Here is a 14334-nt window from a genome sequence, read left to right as displayed (position 1 = left end):
TAAGCTCAATGAAATAACTTGTCTTTTTAGATCCAGGGTCTAACATAGTGTCTTTGGCTCACTAATTGCTTAATAAATGTTTGTTAAATTGAATTGCTACATGGACTTTTATTTTCTCCTCTCCAGAAGACAGAATTGATAGTAATGAATGCAGTTTCAGAGATGTAGATTTTGGATTGCTTTAGGAGAAAACTGCCTAACAGAATTGTTCGGAAGGAGAATGGGTTAATTTAGGAGTTAAACTTCCCTAAAATGAAGTCTTCGGGCAACTTGACAGGATAACCATTAGAAATGATGTGCAAGATCATAAGATCCTGCAAATCAATTTCATGATAACTCATAGAATCATAATTTTAGAGCTGAATGTCACTTTAGAGTTCATTAATAATATTCAAGTAATTGATAATTCAATGATTAATAATTCAATTAATTCAATAACCTAGTTCATAGATAAGGAAACTGAGTCTTACTAAGATTAAATGGGCCCAAGGGCATAAAGCCTGTTAGTGGAAGAGCTGGGTTTTACACTTAAGATTGTGCGACTTCAAATACAATGCTCTATTATAATAGCCACAGTAAGTGACACTTCAAGAATAAGCATAAAATTTACTGATTATAGGAAAATCAACTTGATGGTACACAATTTTTTTTTTCTATTTCCAATGTGAGATGCAGCGTCTTAACATCAAACTGAGGTCTTAAAACAACTTTATGAGGCCACAACAGCTGTCTTATAGTATTTGATGAATTGTTTTGATCATTTGTTTTTTGATACCAGATAGAATAAATAACAATAAGTGGAATTTATGAAGGCAAATTTCAGTGTAATAAATAACAATTGCGTTTGGTGTTTTAAAGAACTGATGGGGGAGTCAGGAAGTAGGTTCCAGTCTCAACTTAGTTATTAAGTAGTTTTTCTGACCTCACTTTTCTAAGAAAGTAACAAGACTGGATTAGGTGATCTCTTAAGTATTTTCCAGCCTTAACAATTTCTCATTCTGAACTACTCAAAAATGGAATGGGCTGCTTTGGGGCTAATGAATTTCTCATCACTGCAGGACTTCAGGAAAGGCAGAGTCCAGCACTAGAGAAATAGAGCTTGGTTGGAGTTACAGTAATTATTTACTGTATTTACATAATTTACATAAATATATAATTATTTACATCAATTGAATTACAGAATTGTGTTTGGTTGGGGGAGATAAATGAAGGACATCTTAGAAAGGTCATTGACAAGTTGTGCAGGGTCCTGGTAAAACCAGGATGATGAAAGTCTCAGACTAAAGGAAACTTGAAGGAAATGAGTTTTTTAACTTAGGGAATACTTTTTTGGGGTTTATAGTTGGGGGAGATGAATGAAGGATATCTTAGAAAGGTCATTGACAAGTTGTGCAGAGGGTCCTGGTAAAACCAGGATGATGAAAGTCTCAGACTAAAGGAAACTTGAAGGAAATGAGTTTTTTTTAACTTAGGGAATACTTTTTTGGGGTTTATAGTTGGGGGAGATGAATGAAGGACATCTTAGAAAGGTCATTGACAAGTTGTGCAGGGTCCTGGTAAAACCAGGATGATGAAAGTCTCAGACTAAAGGAAACTTGAAGGAAATGAGTTTTTTTTAACTTAGGGAATACTTTTTTGGGGTTTATAGTTGGGGGAGATGAATGAAGGATATCTTAGAAAGGTCATTGACAAGTTGGAGAGGGTCCTGGTAAAACCAGGATGATGAAATCTCAACTAAAGGAAACTTGAAGGAAATGGTTTTTTAACAGGGAATACTTTTTGGGTTTATAGTTGGGGAGATGAATGAAGGAATCTTAGAAAGGTCATTGACAAGTTGGGGGGTCCTGGTAAAACCAGGATGATGAAATCCAGACAAAGGAAACTTAAGGAAATGGTTTTTTTAACTTGGGAATACTTTTTGGGGTTTATAGTTGGGGAGATGAATAGGAATCTTAGAAAGGTCATTGACAAGTTGTGCAGAGGGTCCTGGTAAAACCAGGATGATGAAAGTCTCAGACTAAAGGAAACTTGAAGGAAATGAGTTTTTTTTAACTTAGGGAATACTTTTTTGGGGTTTATAGTTGGGGGAGATGAATGAAGGATATCTTAGAAAGGTCATTGACAAGTTGTGCAGAGGGTCCTGGTAAAACCAGGATGGTGAAAGTCTCAGAGTAAAGGAAACTTGAAGGAAATGAGTTTTTTTTAACTTAGGGAATACTTTTTTGGGGTTTATAGTTGGGGGAGATGAATGAAGGATATCTTAGAAAGGTCATTGACAAGTTGTGCAGAGGGTCCTGGTAAAACCAGGATGATGAAAGTCTCAGACTAAAGGAAACTTGAAGGAAATGAGTTTTTTTTTTAACTTAGGGAATACTTTTTTGGGGTTTATAGTTGGGGGAGATGAATGAAGGATATCTTAGAAAGGTCATTGACAAGTTGTGCAGAGGGTCCTGGTAAAACCAGGATGATGAAAGTCTCAGACTAAAGGAAACTTGAAGGAAATGAGTTTTTTTTAACTTAGGGAATACTTTTTTGGGGTTTATAGTTGGGGGAGATGAATGAAGGATATCTTAGAAAGGTCACTGACAAGTTGTGCAGGGTCCTGGTAAAACCAGGATGATGAAAGTCTCAGACTAAAGGAAACTTGAAGGAAATGAGTTTTTTTTAACTTAGGGAATACTTTTTTGGGGTTTATGATGGGGTGTTAGAGGAACACTACTTTCAGATATCTTTTAGGACTATCTAGAGGTGGGCTAAGTTATTTCTTTTAGTGCATCCCTTCCCTCAGATAGTTGCAGAGAGACGAATTGAGGTTTCCTAGAAGGAAAAACTTGCTTAAAAATTATACTGGTCCAAAAATGGTTTGAATTCCCTCTACGAGTGGGGAGCTTCTCAACTTGGGAGGTTGGAGAGGCTCTTTTGAGCGTATGGATGGTCCCAGCGCTCTCTTTCCACTTCGAGATTCCATGAAAGCAGATGATTTAATAAAGAGACGACGAACAAAAAACAGCCACAACTCGGGCCACAGAGCGGGCCAACGCAGCCCCAGACAGCGGCATAGACCGAGCCCACTTCCGCGTCTCAAGTGGGGCAGGGGGCGTTTATCTCAAGTCCGGACACCTTACGTCGAACCTCTTTGATCACCCTCCCGCCTCTTCCTTAGACCAGCTATCCAAAGGTTTCCCTCCTGCCCCGTGAGGCGGCGGGCGTCCGAAAACGGAGGTCCCATCTAACCCTCCATAGAAAAAAAAAAAAAAGAATCGGAAGTAGGCCTGGAGAGACGATTGGGGTTGGGAGAAGGACAGGGAGAGGAATCAGTTTATAAGGAAGAAAAACTACAATTCCCGTGAGGCAATGCGACCCACAGGGGAGGCTGGTACGCAGGCGCCCGCAAGGCGTACGTGGGGGCGTGAGTGATTCTAGAACGTTGCTGTGGTAGCGCTCGGGCGCCATGTTAGGACGAAGGGGAAGAAGGAGAAGCGCTTAAAGCGGCGGGCGCGGGCGCGGGAGTGGGGTTGGAGCCAGGGCTGAGGCGACCCCCCTCAGCAGATCATGCCCAGGGTGCCTGTGGCGGCGGCTGCGGGGGGGAAGTGACTGGGCGGTGCCGGCGCGAGGGACGATGCCGTTGTAAGTCATTTCGATTCTGTTTTTCAGCCTCCCCCCACATTCCCCTCCACCCCCTTCTAAGACACACACGCTACAGGCCCTAAGGGGCCTAAATGGAAGGGAAAGAGAAGGTGAGGCCGACTTCTGGGAGGGAGACTTGCAAAGAACCATTTCCCTCTCTTGTTCCCCTCTCCTTCTTAACACCCCGCCTCCCCCAAACTCCTTCCTGGCTGGGTCAGGGGAGCAATTGGGCTGGGGGCCTTCCCCTTCCGGGAGGAGAGGGAGGAACCTGTTTCCCCACTTCCCCTTTGTCCTCCGCCCCCCCCCATCCTCAACCCCTCGAGTTTTGGCCCTGGAAGGAAATTGTCCACAATTTACGTGAGGGTCTGTATCGTGTTCTCTCCGAGCTGTAGGCTTTTACATTTCCTTAACCTTATTTTGTCGCGTGACTGGAAGGAAATACACCCCAGTCCTTTTTATCGAGCAATGACCAGCACTTTGATTCTTGCGATTCCTCTCTTTTCCATTCCACCTAATCTTGAACTAGAGTTTATGGTTAATCTTTGGCATCCGAGTTCCAGTGTTTTTTTTCGCCCCCGGCCCAGCCCCCATGGCGCCTTTTTTTGTTTTTGTTTTTTTAAACTCTGGAGATTCCTTTTGATCTTTCCAGTACCTTTTTATCTGCAGCGAAAGGGGCTGTCCCTTCCAAAAGAGAAGGCACCAAGCTTATTTGAAGCCAGTTATTTACACGTGAATGAGCAAATGGGTGGATGGGGGGAAGTTGGGAAGTTGGGTAACTAAAGCCGGGCTGCTCTTTATTCCTTCACTTGTTTGGGATAATGTGGAGGGGAGGGGGGAAGGAGGGAAGGGAAGAGATTGCCTACTGATTTCTGCCTAGAGGCTGAGACTGCCCAGTACCTTAGGGTCGATCCCTTTTGGCCTATATTCTCTACTTTGCACCTCTTCAAACAATGTTTTTGATGACTTTTTTTGAAGAATAAAATACAATAATAGAACTATTATGTTTTTCCCTGCTGCATTGAAACATGATTGAAGCCTTAATAGTGAGATTGTATTTCTTAAAATTTTTGAAAGTTGATGTGTAAGAGGAACACCAATTTCAGATCAAATGTTTCATGACTTGTATTAAATTTTATATCTACACTTTTCTTTTTAATAAAATATTAATTCCCTGTAGGTAGTGCACCTAGTGGTCGTGCAATGCATTTATATTATGATATGTGCATCAGGTCCAGTTTTGAGACTACGAATTTACCAGTTTTATTTAATAACGGCAGCAATTTTTTTGTGTAACATTTTACGATCTAAAAATCAGCTTACAGTAAGAGTAAATGTTGTATTAGATGTGATAAAAATGTATGTAATTTCATCAATGTTGTAATTGAAAGGTATTTCTATACTACAAAATTCTCTATAAAGTTTGAGTTTATAAATGGTCTATAATCTGAGTATTAATTTTTTCTTAATAGAATGATTTGAAATAATTTCACACAAGATTTCTATATTCATCAGTGATTAAAGAAACCCCAATTGTTTGAAATGGATTCTTGTGCCTTCATTTCACTATGATTTCATTGGATTCATTGTATTAGAAAATTGGTTTATTCCATTAATAATGGACATTTTAATTGATAGAAAATATATCCATTTAAGGGCGATAGTCTTAAGAAATAATTAAAGTAATAATTTGTGCTTTATGTTTTTTTAGAGACTATCTTATCTTTGTATTTTGATATAGTGACAACTGGACTGGGAGTTTCCAAGCTCTGCTACTACTATTACTGATTATCCTCTAATCTTCTGTTTCTTGCTCTGTAAAACATAATGGTTGGATTCATAAACACCAAGATGACTTCTGGCTCTCTGATTCTGTGGCTTAATTCTATTTTATAGTATTTGATCAGGAAGCTATAGTTTTCCATCATAGAATCTGAGTTGACAGAGACTTCTGAACCATCCTACTACAAACTAGTATCTATCTGATCATGAATCTTCTAAAGACTGCTTGCTGAGAAGTCCTTTGCTCTAAAAACACTCAATAACAGAACTCACTACTTTCTGGGGCTGCTTTTGGGTGGCTTTTTACTAACAGTTTTTTTAGGAAAATTTTCAAACCAAAATCCGCTTTTTTGTAATGCTTCTAGTTAACAGATAATTGAATACAACTATCTTGTCCTTCTCTGTGCCAAATAAGCATCTTCACTTTAATTCATCCTGTTCTGATTTCAAGGCTCTTTAACCATCCTTGTTGCCTTTTGGACAGTTGCTTAGCACATTCTTTCCTAAAATGGGAAAGCCATAAGAAAACACAATGCTTTAGATATGATCTGAACACATAATTTAAAAATGTAAATTTACAGACTTTCAAATACATTGCAGCATATACAGAAGTCCATATAGCCAGTCAATTGAATATAGACTTGCTTTTTATGTGAACAATATAGGCTGATGATAGTACTTTTTAGCTCTGTGACTGTAATTAGAAAATTCATTTAATCTTTCTGAACCTTAGTTTCCTAATTCATAAAATGAGCTAATACTTGAGGCACTAATCATAATTAACTATAAATAGAGCTATCATTAGTTCCACAAACATTTATTCAGTGTCCATTATGTGTTAGACATTGGCAATTTCTAAACATGACTGATTTTTTAAAAAAATGACTTTGTAAAAACTGTATGGGAAAAATCCTAGAACTAAGACCTAGCTAATTGATTCTATTGAACTTTGGGGGTCAAATCATTGTTAACTTTTGTAGTCCCTTTTTCAGTGGTCTTGACTGTTGAACTTTTTGTCATGCTTTTCCTACTTTTTAAGATTAAGACAGGCAATTTTTTCCTTTTTGAAGGTAGAGAGGATAATTTCAGAATTAGCTACTGCAATGTGTGTATATCATTGTCCAATATTGTGAATCTACACATTTCATATAAATCTTTTTCAAGACCTTTATATGGTATGATTTTGTGTGTTTTTTTGGGTGGGGGAGCAGGAAGAAATTTAAACCAAATAAGTGTAGATTTTTGTATTTTTTTCATTCTTTTTTGTTGACCTCTCAAGGGAAAAGTTTTCTAGCTAAGTTCCTAAAAACATATTTTCTCAGTAAATTTTGATATCTAAAAACGGCTTTCAGAAATGATTTACTTTTAATTTAATTGTTAAAACATTACTAATAATTCATATTTACATAGTGCTTTAAAATTTGACAAACTTTTCTTATGATGACTTTTGTTAGAATAAGTATCTTCATTTTCTGGGGGATGAAACTAAGACTCTAATAGTCTAATAGTGACTTTTCCCATGAAAACATAACTTGTAAGAATTTTGGCAGAAATCAAAACTTAGATCTCTTGACTTCAAATCCAGCACTATTTACTTAACCACATTCAGTTAAAATTTTAAGGCAGTTTTATAAATAAATGGCTTTTGCAAAGGTAGGTAAGTTGGGTTTTTAATTTTCTTATATTTTTCCTCATTGGTTACTTCAGTACTTCAAAGAGAAGTGATTTTTTTTGAGTGTAGATGTGAGTATTGTGGATATTCTTTCCAATATTGCAAGTATATAGGCCCCTGAGTGACTTAGAACCACAGTGTACCTTATTTCCTTTGAATAGCGGTTCAATAGTAGATAAGAATGTTCAGTAGTAGATAAGAATGCTGAACCTGGAGTCCTGGAAAATTTTCTTTGGTCAAATCTGGCTTCAAACACTTGCTGGGCAAGTTAATTAACCTCAACTTGCCTCAGTTTTCTCAAATGTAAAATGGGGACAATAATAGTAACTATCTGATAGGGTTGTTATGCGATCAAATGAGATATTTGTAAAGTTCTTAGCATAGTTCTTACAGATAAGTGGCTATATAAATGGCTAGCTATTATTACTATTAACTTGAGTTTCTTGATTTAGGTTTAAAAAAACTCCACGAAACTAAAATGTGACTGAAGATGAGGTGGTCTATTTGTGTAAGGCAAAAAATGATTACATAATGTCCTCTAAAAAATCTTCAGGTACAAGTGTATTCAGTTGAATTATCATTTTTGTTCTAGCCCTAGAAGTGTCTGTATGTTTTCCTTTTGTGTATAGTATTTTATTTTATCAAATACATGTAAAAATAGTTTTCAACAATTCATTTTTGTAAAACTTTGTGTTCCAAATTTTTCTTCGGCTCTCCCTTCCTCCTTCCCCAAGACAGCAAACAATCTGCTATAGGTTAAACACATGTAATCATTTTAAGCTTGTTTCCATGTTTATCATAAGGGGGAAAGCAAAAGAAGATGAAAAAATACTATGCTGTGATCTACATTCGTTCTTCATAATTTTTTTAGATGCAGATGTCATTTTCCATCCCATGTCTATTAAAATTATTTTGAATTCCTGCATTATTGCTGTTAGTGTGTAAAAAGAAGATTATTTTAAGAATACAGAGATTATATTGTGGGTTTTAGTAGAAATGCATTGTCTCCCTTTTTTGTTTTTGCCTTGAAAATGATTAAAAAGTAATAAGAATTCAGATGCTTAAGAAAAAAAATACTTGGGTTTCATGTTGGGTTTCTTTTGCCTTCCATGTCATATAGTATCTTTCTTTTGCCTTTTATGTTAATAGTATCATCCAGATTTACTCTTTAACTGAAGGACTAAGTAAATTCCTATATGCAAGAGTCATAGTTTTAATGGTATTTAAATTTTTTGTAAAGTAATAAAAGAAGGGCAGCTAGGTGGTGCAGTGAATAGAGCACCAGCCCTGAAGTCAGGAGAACCTGAGTTCAAATTTAGTCTCAAGACATTTAACACTTGTGGCCTTGGGAAAATCATTTAACTTCAATTACCTCAGCAAAAAAAAAAGAGTAATACAAGAATAAATTGGATATGTTCATTTGTGTAGCATGTGGTTGGCTTCATTAACAAATTATTATGTACTTTCTAGATTGCTCATTTATATTTATGAGCCACCGGTTTGCTCTTGAGTTTCAGTGTTCTTTTTACTTGTTTCTTTTACCTAAGTTTTGATTCTTTTTAAAAGTTAAGACTTTTTAAAACTTGGAACATATCTAAGGTGGGTGACTAAAATAACCTTGGCCATCCACAGCTGTTTCTCAGTGAAGGGTCAGCGGCTTCTCATTTCTGGTAGTCTCAATGCTCCTTTAGTTCTTTTTGCTTTTGTACTGAGGAAGCATAGGGAAAAGAGAATTCTACTTTTTTGTATGTGTGTGTAGATGTCTAAGAATAGCAGATAGTTAAAATTTTTTAGATCAGAATTAGAAAGGCTGGACCCCTACGCTTTTTATTTCTCATGAACAAAATTGCTTATTTTATCCTTTGATGTGTCTGCCTTCTATTGCCTGATTGTCTCTTAGTAAGTAGAGATGGGAATGTTTTTTATTATTTTGTTGTATATAGTATCAAAATGTATAATCCTTCCACTTCATGGGTTTCAATTTCCATTAGTGGAAATTAGTAGGCTTATATTTTGGGAATAGAATTTTTTAAAAATTCTATATTAGTTATATGTCCAAAGTGGCAAACAGTGGAATTTCTTTATATTAATGAAGTAATAGGCCCTGATCTGTTATAATATTGTGAACAGGTCTTGATCTCCCAGATAAAAAAGTTTAAAACTTCCTATCCAGGGCAAATAAGCAATAATTTTATAATTTAGAAAGTTTAGGGTACTGATTTACCATAGTTTAAATGCCTTCTCTGGGATTATATAGCTAGGTTATGCAGGACTTGAATTCAGCTGGCTTGATTTTGTGTCTGGCTCTGTTGACAACACCATACTACCTCATCAATAATATCACTTTGCATCTTGTATACAATTTAATTCTTTACCTTGGCAAGTGTAGATATAGATATTAAATATAGGCCTTTAAAAATAAAATCTGGATTTTGATATAGAATCTAAATGGAGCCTGTTATAAGTACGTTTCAATCTAGGTCTATATTTTACCAGAGATCTAATTTTAAGGTTGTAGAATATTTTAAAATTAATCAACATTCACATTTTTCTTTATTGAATTAATGAGGACACTCGAGAGATTTACTTATCCAATGTTATAATTTGGTGACCTTAAATGGTTTTGATCAAGCTCATAGAAATATATCTTTGGATTGATCTAGCTGTTTATTTTGATTTTATTATCATTATTCTGTTATATAGAATGGTTAGATAATGGTAATGCTAAACAAGGCTCTTATGTGGAAAAAGGATTACTTGCTCTACTTGAATCAAGAGAGAGCAGAACTAGAATCAATAACTGGAGAGACAGTTTAGGCTTTTATTTAAGGAAATGGACTTATCAAGTAATGAAACTGGCTATCTCAAGAAGCCAGGAAATTTTTTAAAGGGCATTCCTACTCATGTATTGTTTGGGTCACATGGCTCTTAAAATATCTTCTGAGTTAAGTCTTTGACATTGTTGATCACCCTTTTCTGAATACTCTTTCCTCTAGGTTTTCATGATAATGCTTTCTCCTAGTTCTCTAGTTTTTTTGATTGGTTCTCCTTAGTCTATAGTTGAATAGTCATCTAGGTTACACTCCCTAATCACTAAAGTCTCCTAAAACTCTCTCCTGGGCCCTCTTTTTTTTCTCTATTATCTTGTTTGGTGATCTCAACTACTATGGTTTTCTACCAGTGTCTTCCTCTATACATTCTGAGTCCTATTTAATCTTTATAATTTTGTTATTACTTTTATAGTATTTTCCATTTACATTTTAGTACTCTTACTTTTTTGTCTCTGTTGTGTATCAATTCATGTAAATCTTACATGTCAAAATATGTCACATACATCATTTCTTAGAATAATATTCTATTACATTTGTATACCACAATTTATTTACTCATTCCCCAAATGAAGGGAATCTACTTTGTTTCCAACTCCTACTACAAAAAAGTGCAACCATAGATGTTTTGGAGACTTTGTGGTTTCCTTGAGCTATAAACCTAGTAGTAATGAAGTTCAAAGGACATTTTAGGCTCAAAATTTTTAATGACAATTGTATAAGGAATAATTAATTCATTCAGTCCCTATAAGAAAAAATTCCAGTAACTCAATCTAGAAATCAAGATGCTCTGTTATCCAGCAGGCTTTTTTAGTTTTCTAGCTTGCCTTTTCTGCCTTTTTATCTTCCAATGTTCCCTTGTACCTTCACACATTCAAACCAAACAAAACCACTATTTCCCAGTCTTCTCTTCTGCATTAATGAATCTTCATTGCTTTTCTTTCTTTTTTCCTCTGTACTTTTATGTTGAAATCTTATTCTCTTCTCCCTTTAAACAGACCTCCCTTCAAAACATGCGTCCCTTTTCATAACTCCTATTTAAATGACATTTTTTATTACATTCTATTTTGTGTATGGGTTTAGTCCAACTAAATATTGCCATGCCTATTTCTTTTAAATTGTATGTTATTAGTATTCTGGTGTGTTGGTTTCACTATCATTGTTTGGGGGAGGAAGGGGCAGGCAGAGGTGATAAATTTTTTTGTTGGTTCATTTTTTAATTGTCCTCATTCTGGATTCACTCTTAGCTGACTTTTGGATGACCTTGTTATATTTCTCAATTTCTTTAAGCTGTTTTATCTTTCTGTTGTTTCTTAGTGTTTTATGGGACAGTATTGCTTATAATCTTGTTCTATCCTCTGAAATTTTACAGCTTATTTAAAAACAATGTCTACTTTGGCTATAGTATTTCTTAGTTTCTAATGGCATCAAAATGTTTCTGCCTCATTAGAGGAAATTAAAAAAAAATTACTCAGTTGATTATTTCATTTCTTTTTGGTGTCATCAGTTTTAAGTGTATTCAGTTTCTCATTTTATTTTTCTGGTTTAATGTTTTGATCTTTGTGCTAACACCAGTAGATTGACTTGAACTTGTGGCTTTCTTTCTCTTAAAATTTATTCTATATTGTGATGATGTTGGGTGTTTGTCATGTCCCATGCCTTTTGATTGTTTCCTTGAAAAAATTGTTATATAAGTCTACAGTTTCTTTTATGTTTCTGAAACGGACAGATTTTTTAGTTTGTTTTCACATTTACCAGTTTTATGTTTTAAGTCCCAGAAAATCAAAATACATTTTGATTTAATCTGTAGGGGCTTGTATGGTGCACTGGATAGAGATCACTGGGCTTGGAATCCAGAGACTCAAGCTTCACAAGTTTAAATTCAGCCAGACACATATATTAGCTGAATGACCCTAGGAAAGTCACTTAATCTTGTTTACCTTTTTTTCCTTTTTTAAATTAACTGAGCTAGAGAAGAAAATTGCAAACCCTAAATGGGATTATGAAGAGTCAGACAAAATTGAAATGACTTAGCAACAATATATAGTTGCTCATTTGTATTGTTTTTAAATGTTTGCTCCTTTGTAATAGTAGTTTTTGCTATGTTAGCAAGAATAGAATGGATGTTTTTCATTTTGCTACTTTACCCAATTCTTCAAGGAGTTGGAAATAAAGAAATTATACCATCCATTTTTTCCATTTCACACCCTAAAGAGATTCCATCATTTCTCTTGATATAAATTTTTAATCAATCATGTTTTTAAAATAGTTTGAAAGATTATAATATTTTCATGCATTGGTATTTCTGAAAGTAAGTATTAGAATCTGCTATCAAAGAAATATATGAAAAAAAAGAAAATATACTGATTCTGTGGACAGCCTAAGAGATACTGGTATTTTTTTAATTTTAAGAAAAGGCGAGGGAAGTCCCTTTTTATTGAGTTAACTTTATGTGGTAAACTTATGAGAAGAAATGGGGGTGGTAAGAGTCACATAGGTCAGGTAGGCATGGGTGAGTTGTAATCTTAACTGTTGTAATGTCTTCAACACAGTCTACTGATCCATTTAAGCATATGATAGTATTCTATGTGGTGAGAATTGTATAAAATACATAACCTGGATTCAAGTCCTGATTTGCCATTTACTTCTGTGACTTTGGGGCAAATTATTTACCCTCTCTAGGCCTCAATTGTCTTTATTTAAATGTAGGACTTGGATTAGATGTCCTCTAATAATGTTGAGAGGCAGGCTGACATTGAATAGAGGACTATTTTTAGAGTTAAGAAGTCCTACTGTATTGAACTGATGCTGAGTTGAAGTGTGAGTAAAACCAGGAGAACAATATAATTGTACAGTGATAAACTATGATAGTTTAGTTCTCCTTGGCAATACAGTGATCTAAAACAATTCCAATAGAGTGCGGATGGAAGGTGCCATCCTCATTCAGATAAAAAACTATGGAATCTGAATTGTATAGAAGGATACAATTTTTTTTTTGTTTTTTTCTTTCTTGTGGTTTTTCCCTCTTGTCCTGCTTTTTCTTTCACAACATGATTAATATGGAAATAATGCTTACAGTGATTCTACATGTATAACCTATAAGATTGGTTGCAGTTTTGGCAAGAAGGAGTAGGGGAGATAGGGAAGAAGAAAAAAAATTGAAATTCAAAATCCTTACAAAAATGAATGTTGAAAACAGCCTTTACATATAATTGGGATTAAAAAAGATCCAGTGTGTATCATGACTATGGGCAAGTTAATCAAGTCAGTATTAAATACCTTCTATGTGCGGGGCACTGTGCTAGACGTTATTTCATGATGCAGAGAAAGGTAAAAGATAGTTCCTGCTCTCAAGGAGCTTACAATCTAATGGGAAAGACAGACTACTGTGTACAGATAATTTATTTCCAATTAATCCTGTCTATAGCTTATGGGGATTGGGAAAGACTTCAGTGGTATCAAATACACATTCTCATTGAAGCCCATACCAGAATAAAACATAATAGGGAAACATTTGACAAAAATACATAGATAATATTATGTTTTAAGGGTTTTTGCAAGCCATATAGTTTAGTGGTCACTATTCTTTTTGTTTTTTTTTTTTTTTTAAATTTGAAACCACTGCGGTAGAAGAGGGAATTTTAGGGACTTAAAGGAAGCCAGAAGATGGAGATGAGGAGGGAGAGCATTCAAGGTATGGAGAACAGCTAGTGAAAATAACTTCAAAGGAGACCAGTGTCAGCATTTATGAAATGCCTTTAGTTCCATGTAATGTGCCTGATATTAGCTATACAAAGGTTAAAAATGAACATTCCTTCAATAAGCCTAAGACAAGTCAAGGGCAGTATTATATAGTGCTCACTTTGGAGTCAAGGATCAGGAACTCAGATCTTGCCTGTGTCTGGTAGTGTTCTGCAGTCTTGCCTCAGTTTTCTACATGTCCTTTAAGTATCTTGTCATCTTAAAAAATAGAAGAACAAGATAATTTACACTTGAGGCCTCTCAAAGGTACCTCCCATTGCCCCAGGCAGCTCTCTGACTTTGCCGTTCATAATAAACTCTGCATTGAAGAGAGTTTCCTTACATGGTGAAATCACAAATATGAATCAAATAGTAATAATAAAGTCAAGCTCTTGTTTCAGTGTACCTGATTATTAATATCTTCATTATGGAAGCTAGAAAGACTTGATTGATCATATCCTTATACTACAACATGTTTTAATTTGAAGTAGCAACTTTAAAGGTAATGTGGATAACCGACTAGTAATTTTATCAGCTTAATTTTTTTCTTCCTGAAGACATTAAAGAAACAATAGCAGATGTTGTGGGAAGTTAACCTGTCTTTTTGAATTGTTGAATTTCTTTCAGTTAATTACTGCTCTCTCCCTCCACCTTGAATATAAGATTTACAATTCAGAAATGGTAGAA

General features: G+C 35.2%; 1 protein-coding gene across 7 annotated transcripts in view; it reads left to right on the top strand.

Annotated features, from left to right (window-relative positions):
- Window positions 1–3405: 3405 nt before the first annotated feature.
- PAPOLA (poly(A) polymerase alpha) overlaps window positions 3406–14334 on the top strand; it is a 65728-nt gene continuing 54799 nt past the window's right edge. For 6 of the 7 annotated variants that reach the window (XM_023504499.2, XM_023504512.2, XM_023504500.2 and 3 more), the window contains exon 1: window positions 3407–3627. In XM_023504499.2, the coding sequence (XP_023360267.2) occupies window positions 3620–3627 (8 nt within the window). In that variant the 5' untranslated portion in view covers window positions 3407–3619. Of the gene's footprint in view, window positions 3628–14334 lie in introns of all 7 variants that reach the window. The other variant, XM_012550500.3, reaches the window with a different exon arrangement.

The sequence above is a fragment of the Sarcophilus harrisii genome, chromosome 2 (assembly GCF_902635505.1).
Source record: "Sarcophilus harrisii chromosome 2, mSarHar1.11, whole genome shotgun sequence".
Taxonomy (NCBI): domain Eukaryota; kingdom Metazoa; phylum Chordata; class Mammalia; order Dasyuromorphia; family Dasyuridae; genus Sarcophilus; species Sarcophilus harrisii.
The sequence above is the reverse complement of the archived record's forward strand: the minus strand, read 5'-3'. Positions and strand labels throughout refer to the sequence as shown.